Source organism: Anas platyrhynchos, chromosome 5, assembly GCF_047663525.1.
Source record: "Anas platyrhynchos isolate ZD024472 breed Pekin duck chromosome 5, IASCAAS_PekinDuck_T2T, whole genome shotgun sequence".
Taxonomy (NCBI): Eukaryota; Metazoa; Chordata; class Aves; order Anseriformes; family Anatidae; genus Anas; species Anas platyrhynchos.
In genome coordinates this window covers 26,122,321-26,136,821 of record NC_092591.1, presented here as the reverse complement: position 1 = coordinate 26,136,821, position 14,501 = coordinate 26,122,321, and the positions used below count along the sequence as shown (strand labels likewise).

Below are 14,501 nucleotides of genomic sequence, written 5' to 3'. Positions count from 1 at the left end.
AAGCATGGAGTTTTGATTTGTGAACCCTCCTTACTACTTCTCTGTGACCTAAAAATTGGTACAAATTTGATCTCTACATTATCTATGTATTCATTTTCTTTATTTTATTTTATTTTTTTTAATAAAGGGAGAAAGTTATGTTTAAGCAGAAAGGGACACCATAAAACTTCTCTGTCCTTCCCTCCTCCCCCAAAGCTTTTATGAAAGCAGCATTTGTTTTTTCTAGGTCCAGCATAAAGCAAGTAAATTAGCATTTCCTATGGAAGTTGTAGAAACTATTCTGTTTACAAATTCAGTTCTATTTTGTTGCATGATACAGAGAAACAAACTAAAAATGGAAGACAACCTCTAAGGTAGCTGTACAAACCTCACCACAAGAGCAACTGAGTACCAGATCAACCAGAATTCGGGTTTCCAGTAAATCCATAGAAACTTGGAAGTTGTACTATTTCCCATCTTATAGACAAGAGCTGTAGCACTGGACTAAATGAAAACAAAATATCAGAACCAAATAACAACAAAAAACACTCCACCTCTCCTATCAACTTCTGTGCTTATATGCGACTATACTTTCAGGAATTTACTTTCATTTATTTTCAAGTGGCCAACTGCTCTTTCAGGAACTTGGTTTTAGGTATTTTCAAATGGCCAACTCTTTTGAAGGTTAATTGTTGAAGCTTTCCAAAAGGTTACATTCTTTTCAAGTACCTCAGTAAACTATGCAGATCCCTGTGTCTGGAGAGGCTGACCATTTTAGGAAGAGCAGTTCTAGGCTTAATTCTGCTGCACAACTCTGCTGTACTCTGCTGTAAATGTGTTTTTGCTCAAAGGTTTTAATTATGGTTCAATTATCAGTATCTCCCTTTTTAAGAAGGAATAATTGTTATCCACGGAAGTAATTCAGGATTTTAATAAAAAATCCTTTACATCAAACATTTGAATAACGATATGATCTGGATGGTACATGTAGAATTCAGTACTTCGGCATTCTAAGTCCAAGTACCATCTCAGAGAGCTTAAGTGAAAAAAACAAAAAACACACAAACCACCATTTTGTCAGATGTAAAACACAAAAAGCAGAGATTTTTATTGTATATTTAAACTTGTACAGGCTCACCTGAGTAAGATTCTTTCATTCTGGAAAACTGTTTACATGTGTAATACCCCAATCCTCTGCAGGAGGACAACCTCAGTGAGCTTTAATACAACCCTCCTTCCCTATTTTGTTTCCTACGTATTATATTATAGATGATTATAAACTAATCTGCAATATCTGTTGCATATTTATGAATGAGTTGAGTAAGCAAAGGAATACTATGTAGATGATTGCACCTCTGTATGAAATTAAAATCTTACAAAGATAAAGCAGGTAAACCTGATTTTTTTGCACAGGACAGAACTTCAGTGGTAAACAATCAACCTACTGACCTTATAACAACCACAACAAAAAACCACGCACAGATCTTAGAAATGCCTTAACTTTTCCAAAAGAAAACATGAACATTCACCAGCTTACACAAAGCATCACAGAAATTTACTGTAGCAGCTAACAGAACAGTCTACCAGTATGCAAAATGAACCACAATTTGGAATTTGATTTTTAAGTGTTAGGGAATTTAATAGTGTGTTTATACTACATGCTGCCGTAGTTTGATAGATAACAGAAGTATTATCTTGTCTCATTCAGAGACTTGGTGGCTTTTAAGTCACTTTCCCTCATCCTCAGCCAAAAACACAATACCAGTGACAACTGCAACAAACAATGACCTGGAAGATGGCCAGATCTAATTCTATTTCTGTAAAGCAGAGACCTACTACAGCCTGAAGTTTTCAGTATCAATTTCCACAATAAATTGTTGGCTTTAGTAAGCAAGAAGTTTCTACGTGTCCTACATTTCAGTTAACATACAAGCAAAATATCCAGTAGAACTTATTCCTAACTCCCCATGGTGGAAAATTTAACTGCTGTTTCATAGCAAAGCAGTGCAGAGATTCAGTTATATATAAGCAGTCTCTGGAATACCAAAACATGTCATTTTAAAAGGTTAAGTAGAAAACATCTGGAACTAACTGATGGCTCTGACATAGTTAACAGACTGTGAAAAAGCGAAGAAGAACTGATGGAAACAACATGGTTTGCTCTAACAGTGCGCTACAAATGCGCTTCTATTAAAAAAGGGCTGCACCTTAGCCTTATTGTAACAATAACAACTACTTGGCCAGACAATTCCATTTTTTTTGGAAGTAATTTTGTCAAAGAAAATATTCTTGAGGGTTTTGGTACTGAAAAAAAGGACCTACTAGAAGAAATCTTTTAATGGACTTCAGTTTTGCATTGGACAAGTCTGAACTCCAGATCACAAGCATCTTTTAGAGACAAACGTACAAGGCAAAACCCATGAATGAATAAGCACATTAACAGCACTAATGAACAAGGTCTACACACAGAGCGTTGTCAAATTTCAACACCAGTGCTCTATAGGAATGAGCAGCGTGGCTGACAGCTCTCCAACCTAATTGTTTCAGGTTGCCTGCGGACTCCAGAGGAGTTTCAACACCGGTGAGCTTTACAAAAATACTTCCATGACAACTCAGGCGTGTTCCAGAAGGTAGGTTTTGTGTGAGCAACTTCAAACACTTCCACAGCAGTGTAGTCATTTCCATTGTGAACTGCCACAAGCTGAACCCACGCAGACCTTTCCCTCGCATCCAAGCGGTCAGAGCCGTCCCTTTGTCTGCTCTGGGACTTTGATCCGATTCCAGCCCTCGTCCTTGCAAGCCAGCAGCACTAGCCAGTGCTGCTGCCTGCAAGTCAAGCGGAACATTAGCCAAAATCCTAAAGTTTAAAACACTTCTTCCCCCTGGCTAAAACAGATCAGAAAGGGTTCAGGCTTAAGACTGACAGAACACCAACTCTGATGTCTTAAACTGTACTTAGCCTGCAGCTAAACCCATGAATACCGCCGATGACATGTCCTCCGCAGTTCAAATTACCAGGAGAGGGAAATAAAAAAATACACACAACTCATGCCAAAAATAATACAGCGCTGCATATCCACAGAAACTTCTGGAACAGTTATCTCCAGAGGAAATTCCAGGCAGCCAGTTTGCTGCAGCTCCCCACCCGCCTTTCAGCTGAACAGCCGTAAAACATTTTTTGTTTCTTATAGTACATCAGCGATACTCTAATGAACGATGTTGACCATGTGCAACACCAATGAATGTCATCCAGCTGAAGCATTAGGGCTGGCTGCCAGTGAGATACATTTCTTAAATTAAAATCCCTTTAGACAAATGCAATCTTTGTCTAAGTATATTGTTTAATACTGAGAAATATATCAGACAATGTCCAATACAGACTGTCTCATTCTGTCCTGCACAGCTTGACTTCTCCCTTTCGGAGATCACTCACAGGAGATGTTGAGCACTAACCAACCACCAAAAACACCCAAACAAAATAATAACTAAGATCCACACTTCAAGCACCCTGTTCTCTTTGCATTAAATGTTAACAAGTATGCTCTCCACAGCTCCAGAGATACAGTGTATTTTAAAGGTATCAGATGCAAATAAAATTATTTTTAAGAAACAAAATACTCCTTTTTTGCTTTACCCTGGATTGACAGATTACAGGCCTGTAACTCCTCCCCTACCAAAAAGCAGAAAAACAAAGGATTTCCCTTAAGAATTCAGATGTAAAAGTAAATTCTAAACTGAGCACATTCATTTGTCTTGCTTTCACACAGTAAGACTGAACCCACATATTCTGCCATAGCAGCAACATGTTTCATACCAAAGCCAGAGAAAAAACAAGAAGTCAATATTATTAAGGTATGACGTTATGAAAGGGTCACATACCTAGCTGCTTTAATTATTTACAGAGTTCCCAAAGCACAGCTTTAACAACACGACAAATCAAGCATGATTTGCTGCTTGAAGGATTACTAGAATGAACTTCTAAGAGCTATCACTTTAAAACCAGAGAATCTTAATTACGTTGTTACTACTGTTTATGTGCATATGCACAGCAAAAGGACCTCTTTGATGCTGAGGTCCAATTAAGCAGTGCAACACTGATGATAAGAAAAAGGCAGTATTATTTCCATGCTATTTCCTCTTAACAATCCCCCAAATGGCCATTAGCTGACGAGGCACTTCCACGCTGTTGGCAGCAGAATCCCACACCACGCTCCTGCTCGGGTTCCCATGCTCTTACCACCAAAGCAGCTCTGGGTAAGCACAACTGCCACAGCCTTCCCGGAGTATATGAACCGGAGAGAAGAGTTTGATTAAAAAAAAAGTCACATGCTGACAGAGATAGTGCTAGCAGCCCATATGCTTCAAATGCACATCCCAGAACTAATTAAAGAGGATGATCAGTTCTCTACAGGAAGAAACTAACCCAACTTAAAAGCATCAGGTCTCTCAAAAGAAGATAATTCCAGCTGTTTCAAGAAAGATACTGTAGCGGCAACACACAAAGGCAGATTACTTTTGCTCACAGACTGATAAGTCCCAGGATGACTTCAATCTCTTTCCAATTTTTCATGGCAGTTCTTAGCATTAACAGCATTTATTACTACTTTGAGGTTTCCTCCAGGCTTTGACCTCTATAAGGAAACCGAATGTCTGTGACATGCGTAAATTGGTCATTTAACATATTTACTTTAACAACTAATCAATTATGAATTGGTAGCCTAAATTTCTGAATTTTCTTTGGATACTTAATTACAAAACAGAGTGAATAGATATCCCACGAAAAAAGCCATACTGAGCCAGAGCAGAGAACCAGGATACTGGTCTGAAGTGGCAAAGAGCAGATCCTAGATAAGAGTTGAGGGGGGAACAAATACATTTACCCCCACTTTACCCGTACGTGGTAGACACACTAGTAGTGCTCAGGAGCTTCCTCAAGCCAAAAATATTCTACTGTAACTTCAAATTTGGTAGCTCTTAACATGTTTTATTTCCTTGTCTTTTTCATGTATGTTTCCACATTTTTCACTCTCTGCCCCTCCAAAAAGGGATTCCAAAGATTTCTTTTTACATTAAACTTTTATTCTTATAGGGGTCATTCCCATCTCTAAATCCTTTCTATACTGGCTACAGCAACAAGACTAGTAATGCTGCAGTGATATTTTCAGATAACGGTACACTACTGTTTTATGAAGACAAAGTTTTCTGTATACTTTAAGCAGACTAATTTGCACTTAGCTGTCAACAACAGGATTTTTTTCTCGAAATGATACAGCTCACGGGATTCTAAGTTGTCTTGTAAAAGGCATTTATGTAATTTCATCTAGTGTGCACTATTTTTAATTTGTTAAAAATAAACATTGCCTGCCTTTGTGCTATCCGGTCACTTTACTTCATATTATGTTCTCTGAAACTGTTCATTCTCTTCTGGTCTTACCTAACAACCATATGATCCTAGCTTAAATATTTTTAGATGATGTCTGACTTGTACCACTGCTTTGTGGGATTCAACCGTTCATCTTTCACCTTAACAAAATGGTTTGCATGTATCTTCTTTGGCTAACAGATAACAATCAGTCTAGAATTCCTGACCACTCTGCCTCTTTTCATAACTATTTCATTATCTTAGTAATGTCTTAATGGAAAATGAGTGCTTTTGATGCCTTGCTAAAATAGAAGGAAGATGAAGTAGCACTCCTTTCTTCCTTGCAAGTCTTCTCCATGAATTTAAGGCCATGTTTCAGTTTATTGCCGCTGAACCAAATGCTAAAACGCATGGCAAAAAAAATAATTCTGGTCCAATGCACTTTGCCATTTATGAACAAGAAACACTTCTCCCCATTCTCTGCATGTGAAACATCAGATAATTCTCTTCTTGATGGTCTTTTAGTCTCTGATACACAGAGGCTAAGAGCAATGAACAAGACAAGCCATTTTTCATTAATGAATATACCGAACAGAGATTCCACGAGTGCCTCTCCCCCAGACAGCCTGCTGGCACTAGCTCCTTGGCTCCCCTGAAGCACATGGAAGCATGCTGATTATTATGCTGGGGTGTGTGCGTGGCGGGGGGGGGAAGTTGTCACTGAAGAAAAATGATAAACAGGAAAATGCAGCACTACACTGTTCAAGCTGCAGGCTGGTGTCTGAACCCAAAGCAATCTTGGGCAGCAGTCTGTCCCATGTGGGCACTTTTTTCTTCTTTAATCTGGTCCTGCTGACTAGTCAAAGAAACAAATGGGGAAGAAAGGGCATAGAGTTTATGCTTTGAAGGCCTGTTTAGGGAGGAGAGAATTTTCAGGAATAAAGCAAAGATGTGATCACAGAAGAAAATGGATTTCAAATAATCTGTACTGCACTTCTCTTGCACTCATGTATGAATAAGAGAAGTATCCCTCTGCTCCCCCCATAAAAAAACTTGTTTTTGTACCTCATGGATCTAGGATACACCTGAATAACAATAAAAGTTTGTAGATGGATACAAGACAGAGAAACTGAAGAGCAGTGTCACACCTTTCCCTACATACAGTCATACACTGAACTGTATTCTCCAAAACTTGGACAAAGCATGTGGGAACTGTGCTTCAACAGCCAAGAAATACGCATTTGGGGGTGGAGAAAGGGGAATGGCCATCACATGAAAACATGTCCCAGCAGATTTAGTCTGTCCTAAAGCCAGTAAACAGAAACCCTAGATTAGATAAGAACGTTTGCTTGACACAGAGCTCACAGCTTGCATCTCACTAAATGCACCTGACTGTTAACAAACCTGAGGGAAAAAATCTTGTAAATAAAAGACAAGTTACAGAAATACCAAATCCAGAATAGAACAGATCAAAATTGGACAGATATGATGTTTTGAAGACTACAGCAAACTGGAAATGCTCAGCATACTTTACCCAGTGTACTGCCTACTGGGGTTAACCCACAACAGCCAGGAAAACTAAATTCAGAGCTGTATTTAGTTTCTTTATAATGATCTTTCCTCTTAAATTTCTTCAACTGATTAAGGAGCTAAAAATAAACATAAATCAACATAAAACAAGCCACAACTGGCTCGGTGCAGCTAGCTAGGACGAGTTCTAAGATTCTGAGTGAGGCAAGAGGCTATATCTGACTACTGAAGTGTCTGGGATAGCTCGCTACAAAACTGTTCTCCATTTCAAAAGACATAATTACATTGCAGAAATAAGTCATGCAGCAGCAGTTGCTGCCATGTGGGAACAGCTGTTCCTTCAAACACTAATACAAAAGAAAAAAGGGAGCAAGAACCGTTTTCCTTTGAAAGGAAAGAATTCAGCTTTACAGGCTGAGGACAATATACTTAAATACCCCCAGACTGTGGGCAGAAACCAAAATAATCCATTCAACACTCTGTTCTAAATACAGAACGCAGTTGCCCTTGACCCCGCTCCGCTCACACGTTAATAAACTGTCAGAAACAACCCATACGGTTACTGAACTCCAGGACCCAAAACATGCTCGAGAGGAAGCTGCGTTTTTCAAGGACAGCTTGATGACAAGGACCTAGATCTCTACAAACACCTCCAGCTAGCAGATATTTTGAAATGGTTAACTCTGCCTTTTCCATTACGCATGTTACTGCATATAATCACACATTATAATTTGCTGGTCAGGTTAAACAGCTGTCCGCACTGCACTACGGTGCCATTTAAGTGCTTATGCTCCCTACTAACCAATTTGCAAGGCAGAGGTGTCTTTAGGATAGCCGTATGGATGCTCACCTACTGGGGTCCTGGTGAGCACTCACCCTGGCAGCTCCAACTCGAGAGCACTCAGTTGTTACTTTAGGAAAATGGATTAGGGAGCCAGGGGCACCACTACTGCTTGCTCACCACTTCTATTCAAACTGACTGACTTCACAACAGCGTTTCGGTGGGGAAATCCACCGGGTTTTCGCTTCTGTCCCCCGCTGCCCCATGAATTCCTCCCCCAGACAAGGTGGGGTTGCTGCTGCCTGGGCACAGCAGCGGGGAGCGGAGCTCCTGGGGCTCCCCGGCCCGGCCCCAAGGCTTAGGGTCGGGGTGTCCCTGCGGGCCCCCCGCCCCCCTGCCGCCGGTGCCCCCGGCCTCCGGCTCCCCCCTGCACCGGGGCCGGGGGGCGGCGGCCGCACAGCGCCGAGGGCCGGACCCCGCTCGCCGCCTCCCCCTCCCTCCTCACCCACCGATGAGGACGCGCAGGTGCTTGAGGCGGGTGAGCGGGTCCTTGCGGGTGTCCAGCACCTTCTGCGTGGATTTCCGCACGTCCCCGTGCGGCTTCTTGGAGAACATCCCGCCGGGCCCGGCCCCGGCGCCGCGCTCCAGAGGCGGGCAGCGGCCTCCGGATCCGCCCGCACCGGGGCCCCTACATAGCCGCCGGCAGCGACAGCAGCAGCAGCAGCGCCGCCTCCTCTTCCTCCGGCCGCCTCCTCCTCCTCCTCCTCCTCCTCCTCCTCCTCCTCCTCCTCCGGGGCGGCGGGGCTGGAGGGGCCCGGCGGGGGCCGGGCCGGGCCTGGGCTCCCCCTTCCTTCCTCCTTCCCTCGCTCTCCTCCCGCTGCTTCACGACAGCCGTCAGGTGCGACCCCGGCCGTCGCTATGGCAACCGCGCCGTGACGTCACCGTCCCGGAGGCGCGGCGGGCGGAGGCCGGTGGCTGGGCGGGGAGGGGAGGGGGGGGGGGGGGGAGCTGCGCCCGGCCGGGCCTCGGCGTGTCCATGTCCCTTCCGACCCCTGCAGTTCTGTGTGGTTCTGTGAAATCTCGTAGGGAACATGGACAGAAAATGCAGGCCAAGCATGCAGTTGCCAAGGCAGTGGCTCCAAGCCTTCTTTCAGTCAAGCCCCAGCTGAGCAGTAGCAGGATCTGCCTCACAGCCCCTCCTGCCATGCCAGCCCTCGGGTTGCTGCAGCTCCTCACCGCAGCTCCTGCCCGCCATCACCTCGCCTCTGGTGGCGGTGCTGACATCGAGAGTGAAGTGGCACGGGTGGTCGAAGCAGCATGACACTCTGCACTGCTGGCCTTGCCTCTGCTGCGCTCCTTAGGCCGCTCACGCCCTTGCCGGTCCTCAATAAATGGCGAAACGGCTCCTCAAGAATGAGGAGGAACAAGGAACAGGCTCAAGAAGCCAAATTTGTCCAAGTCACCAGTGAGGTCTGTGGCAGCAGTCAAAAACACGTTGCTGTTTGCCACAGGAACCTTGCTGCTGAGGCCTCTGTTAGTACTGCCAAAAAAACACACCCGAGTTTCTCCTAAAATCCTGGTGATATTTTACAATCATGAGATGTATTCAGAATTCTTGGACTTTTTGATAAACTTCTGCTAATGATTAAGACTTGCAATTTCTAGTGGCTCTGCTTGAATTATTATTTTTAATGTTCCCTGGTACCTGGATTTCTATCAAGGAAATCCAGTTCCCTCAGCCATAACTGATTACAACAGCCAGCGTTTTTACTATAGGGAATACCTCACTATTTCAGACGTTATAAAATCATAGGAGTTGCAAAGAGTTTGAACAATATCCATGATAAATAAACAACATAACCCAAATCTTTAAATACATGGCCAATCGTAGTTAATATTACGAGCAGTGGGGCAGTGGGTTTAGTCAGCAGGGCTTTAGGGAGTCAGCGTCATCTGCCCATGTGGTCTGCCACAAATCATTTCACGGTTCTATCACTTTTCTAAATAAGATCTGAGGGTCAGTAATGTTATGTAGTAGCTATTATTACAACTATTTATTTTTCCATAACAATACATTTTACCTCTGTAAGATTTGACCGCTATGAAGTGCTTTGTTTTCTAAATCTTACAAATTCTAAGCATATTTTTGTATTTTGACAACCTTTAAAAAACACTTTGAGGAACTTGCTTGCTTTTCTGATTATTTTTCGGACTTCAACTCAAGACAGAGGTTAAAAATAATAAACGAACAGAGTAAGACATCAACAAAATAGTAAATGAAAGGAGGGAGGGAGTGGTGTTAACCAAGTTAATGATGGCTTCTGTAGAGAACGTCCTCATTGAAAGCACACCAGGCAGGAAGGGCATGTTCTACAGAAGGCCATGGTCTTGCAAAAGCCTGACTTTGAAGCGTGTGACTTCAATGACTTTGATAATGCATAGAGGACAAAGTTAGAAAAGACCAGGATTATTTAGGGAGGGGTTAGGTTGTACTACATTCTAGGTCGTTAGTACTGTACCCAATCCTTTGCATTTCTACTCTAAAGAAAGAAATTTTCAAATATTTTCATCCAGCTGTGAGGGCGCCTCCACAATTAAGTTTAACTGAAGTTGCACACTGTGCTTTAGGGTGGTGTGTTGTAATCCTCAGAGTATATGGCTTTTGCCTGTGTGAACCATCCTGCATAACCATCCTGCGTAACAAATTTTTAGTTAGCTTGACTGGTAACTTTAAATTGAGAAAAAGACCCCCAAATCTAAATAACTCATGTTTGACTAGTCAAAACCAGGCCTCTGTACAATTCTTTACTCTAGTGTAACACTGGTACTGGAGGTGTTGGCCACTTTGACTGAGGCAGTCAAATATCAAGATCCTGTAAGATATTTCTAGCATGAGAATAATGGTACAGCTAGCTGTGCCAGCAACAAAATCCTGTCCGTCTGCAAAAAAAAAAAATAAAAAATGCACAGCTTCCCATTCACACAACCCCTTATCTCACAGATAAAAATCTGGAAGCTATATTCTTCTGTAATTGAGTAAAAGAGCTCTTTGTGAGCATATGTTCCGAGCAACCAATTATTGCTTTATTACTTTACTTGCTAAGTACTATATCAGCATTAACACTTTTGTGTGGGCATCTGGTACGAAGTCTGTACACTGTAGTCTTTTCATCCACTAAAAAGCCCAAGCTTGAATGTTTTTTCCATGAGCTACAGGATTAATGAAGCTAGATTTTGTCTGAATTTCTACCCTAGCCACTGAATGCCATGAGTCACCTCCATCTACAGCCATAAATGTTCCTTTGCTTAGTCCTTCCCCACCTATTTGAGACAGGCAAGAGGCCCAACTGCAGGTAAGACTTAACTACGTGTATACAGGTTGGTGAGCTCACTGCTGACTCTTGGAAAGGTAAAAATGAAATCTCACAGTGTCCTCTGTGAGACATTAACAGGGGCTTTTTGTTTCAGATACGGTTTTGCAGAACACTCAGAAACTGTGTTTTTAATGCTTCTGCTTTCATGTAAAATTCAATCTAAATTAGACAACACTTTAAAGAGTAGCAAAGATTATGTCCAACTGAGGAAAAAAAAATAAAGTCCTAACAAATTACAAAAACAGAGCTTAAATAAAGACATCAGCCATGCTTGAAGAACAGAAAGAATACATGGCCTGTCATGACCAGAAACTCATACACGTGAAAGTTATTTTTAACAAGTGTAACCATTACTAATTCCCCTCCAATGGTTCCAGAGAGTTTAGATTTTTGCTGCACTAAGTCACCTCCAGCTTACAGTGTTTGAGTTCTTATGTAAGCACCGGCACCCATATCTGATATGACAGAGGTTTTGAAATATACAGAGGGTTTTTAATATACTGATAGCAACAGTTACGAAACCTTTTTTTAAACTGAAAAAGCTCAAACTCTCCCTCTCAACAACTAAGATGTTCTCTTTTCCTTTCCCAACTTATGAAATAGTATTGCAATACTGACAAACCCACAAAAAGTACTTCTAGAAGAGAAAAGCCCTGCAGAAGCTCTGCATGTCTTCCAGCCTCTAGGGGAGAGCCAGTTTTGCACCGATTGTTCCCTTTTTATCAAATAAAATATTTTGTCCCTAATCTCTCCTCATATCTCACCTGTAGGAGTAAGCAAGGTGTTTTAGAAATAAACCTTATCTCCTTGGGTTTATTTTCATTAGTAGTTTCAAGTTTACTTTAGACCATTCGCAGCATATACCAGAATATCTTGCCTAGATAACACATGAGCTGAGGGAGGAACATGCTCCAATAGCGTTCCAATGCAGATAGTAGCTTGCACACTGTGAAGACTGCTACTTTACCTTGCTGCTGACCTTGTCGTGCATGGAAAATAGTTTTTTTCTGTGTTCTCGTGCCCCCCAATCTATCTTATGGTCAGTACAAGACAAATTACATCTCTGAACTGGGTGAACAACTCCTACCAAGGTATTTCAAACTCATTTAGATGTGATATATTGGATCACACACAAAAGAACTTTTCTGTCCCTGCTTCTCCTTGAGTGTTTCATCTATACCTGCATCACTACTAACTATACATCTTTGGCTTCTCTAATTACAATCTTCTTGTCAGAAACGTTCAGTGAACTAACTGGGATTTTTACCAGTTTCAGATGCAGAAAATCTGACTTGAAAGCTAGTCTCAAGCAGGTTTCAAACACTCTGGCCTTTCTTCTGAAGTATAGCTATTGTGGTTACAGTCTCTAGGGGGCAGAGAGAAGGCAAAACTGACATATACAACCATTTTTCTTTTTGCATTCACCAAGCCACTTACTAAAGAGGATTTGTAATGCATGTAGAAATGTGTAGGCTTATAATCCATTTACTTTACAATGAAATTTGACAATCAGTTTGACAATCAGAAAGCTATGATCAGTAACTGCTATCAGATTCTAAAGTCACACACATTTCCAGTCACTGTCTCCACTCAACAAATGAGGTGCAAAATTACAGCTCAGCTTCCCAGCCTTTTTCTGAAAATACTCGGTCTAACAGCCACCATGCCTGTGTGAGGTTCCACTTTTCTGTGTGTTTCACAGGTGCTATTCAATAGCCAGTTCCTATCAATGGTTTAAAATTGGCACAGATTAAGTCCTATGAAGCTGATGCCTGCATTTTCAAGCTTTTTGTGTGTGTACACGTGTGTGTGTGAGAGAGGGAGAAAGAGACAGAGGGCACATTCCTCATCCTCCCCCTATTTCTGATCATCCCCCTATGATGATGATTCCTGATCATCTATGATCATCCTGATCATCTATGATGATTCCTGATCATCCCCCTATTTCCCATACTTGGAAGAGATTTCACCATCTGTCAAGGGCTGTGCAGGCCAATGTTTCATTTACAACTATTCTTGTGTCCAAATTTTTTCACTAACAGCTTTTAACAGAATTGCCAATTTTGAAACTTACGTTATTGCCAACTATGCCTGCTAATGGACCATTTTTCTAGTTGTTCAAAAATACCACATACCAGATGTTAAATGCCACTTCCCCATTAAATGCAGAGCTGTGCTATTGAAGATGATGAGGATCATTTTCTTCTTAATGGCTTTATTTTATTTTATTTTATTTTATTTTATTTTTCTACTGGTTGTAGGTATAACTGAATCCAGAAACAGCTTTGCAGACATCTAATGCTTCCCTTCATTTACCTTGATAAGATGGCCAATCTATAGACTGGTCTTCTGGTAGCTGAATGTGGATTCCTAGATGGTATCTTCACATGGCAAGAACACAAATCTTTGAATGTCGTCTATTAAGCCAGCCAGAATTGCATCATTCCTCGTCCACCTAGCACAAATCTGGGCCTTAGATAGCTGATTCAGACAGGTGTTGCCATTTTATATGTTATGGGCTTATAAAGTTCATTAACCAGATGAACCTATATTTCTGGAAACAAGTTATAATGTGCCAACACTGCTGTGCCACCATACATAGCTTGTGGAATCAGCCTGTTCTCTTAGCTTTTCTAGCATTCCATTTGGGCAGCGAGGTTGACTTCAACTGGTACATTTTTTCTTCCTCTAGACAGTAAATGTTGTATTGTAAACGTTGTATTGCTTTAGCTGGGTAGCTCCTCCCTGCCTTCAAAGGATAAAAAATGAATAGAAGAAGCATGTAAAAACGTATAATGAGCTTAAAAAAAAAAAAAAACACAAAAAACTGGCCCAATTCCCCATCCTAGTTGTTGATTTCCACTGTAGCATGGGAACTTTGTTTTCCTTCTGGGACTTATTTTTAGCTCCCTTGGACCTAGTTTCAACTGTTTGGATAGGAAATTACAATCAGGAGGCCAAAGGCTTTCAGATTTCCTGCCTTTCCTTTCCCTGCCGCTGTTTTTTTTTTTTTTTTTTCTTTTCTTTTTGTCTGTAACTTTTAATTTCTAGCTGTATTTTAGTAGACTAAAATGCAAACCTTGAATCTGCAAATCTGCAATTCTTAGATTATTTATTTATTTATTTCCCCCCAATTGTTTCTTTTTTGGCAGATCCCTATGGATCCCAGTTTGTGGAATTCATCCATTTTCATTTGGGGACATCTCCAGCTCACTTCAGGCTTTTTCCTAATTCCTTTCAGCTCTCTGGATATCTCACACCACTACCGAAGCACTTCTGGCACGTTAGCTTGAAGGAACACCAATTTACAATCCCTTTGGTAATTTCCTTTAAGCTTTTGAACTTTACGAACCAGCACTTGGCCACGTTTGGGGGTCTCACCAGCTGCTTTTAAACAAGGAGAACGCGAGGACACCACCACTTGTTGCTCCTCTTTCATTTTAAATACCCAGACCCGTAACAAAGCCAAGCTGGG

At 41.7% G+C, this 14,501-nt stretch overlaps 1 protein-coding gene across 19 annotated transcripts in view; it reads right to left on the bottom strand.

Moving 5' to 3' along the window:
- The window catches only part of RALGAPA1 (Ral GTPase activating protein catalytic subunit alpha 1), a 127,801-nt gene extending 119,250 nt beyond the window's left edge, over window positions 1-8,551 (bottom strand). For 5 of the 19 annotated variants that reach the window (XM_072038483.1, XM_027459329.3, XM_027459332.3 and 2 more), the window contains exon 1: window positions 8,162-8,549. In XM_072038483.1, coding sequence (XP_071894584.1) covers window positions 8,162-8,267 — 106 coding nt within the window. In that variant the 5' untranslated portion in view covers window positions 8,268-8,549. Of the gene's footprint in view, window positions 1-8,161 lie in introns of all 19 variants that reach the window. The other 14 variants (XM_027459327.3, XM_027459330.3, XM_072038484.1 and 11 more) reach the window with 8 other exon arrangements.
- Window positions 8,552-14,501: the final 5,950 nt, after the last annotated feature.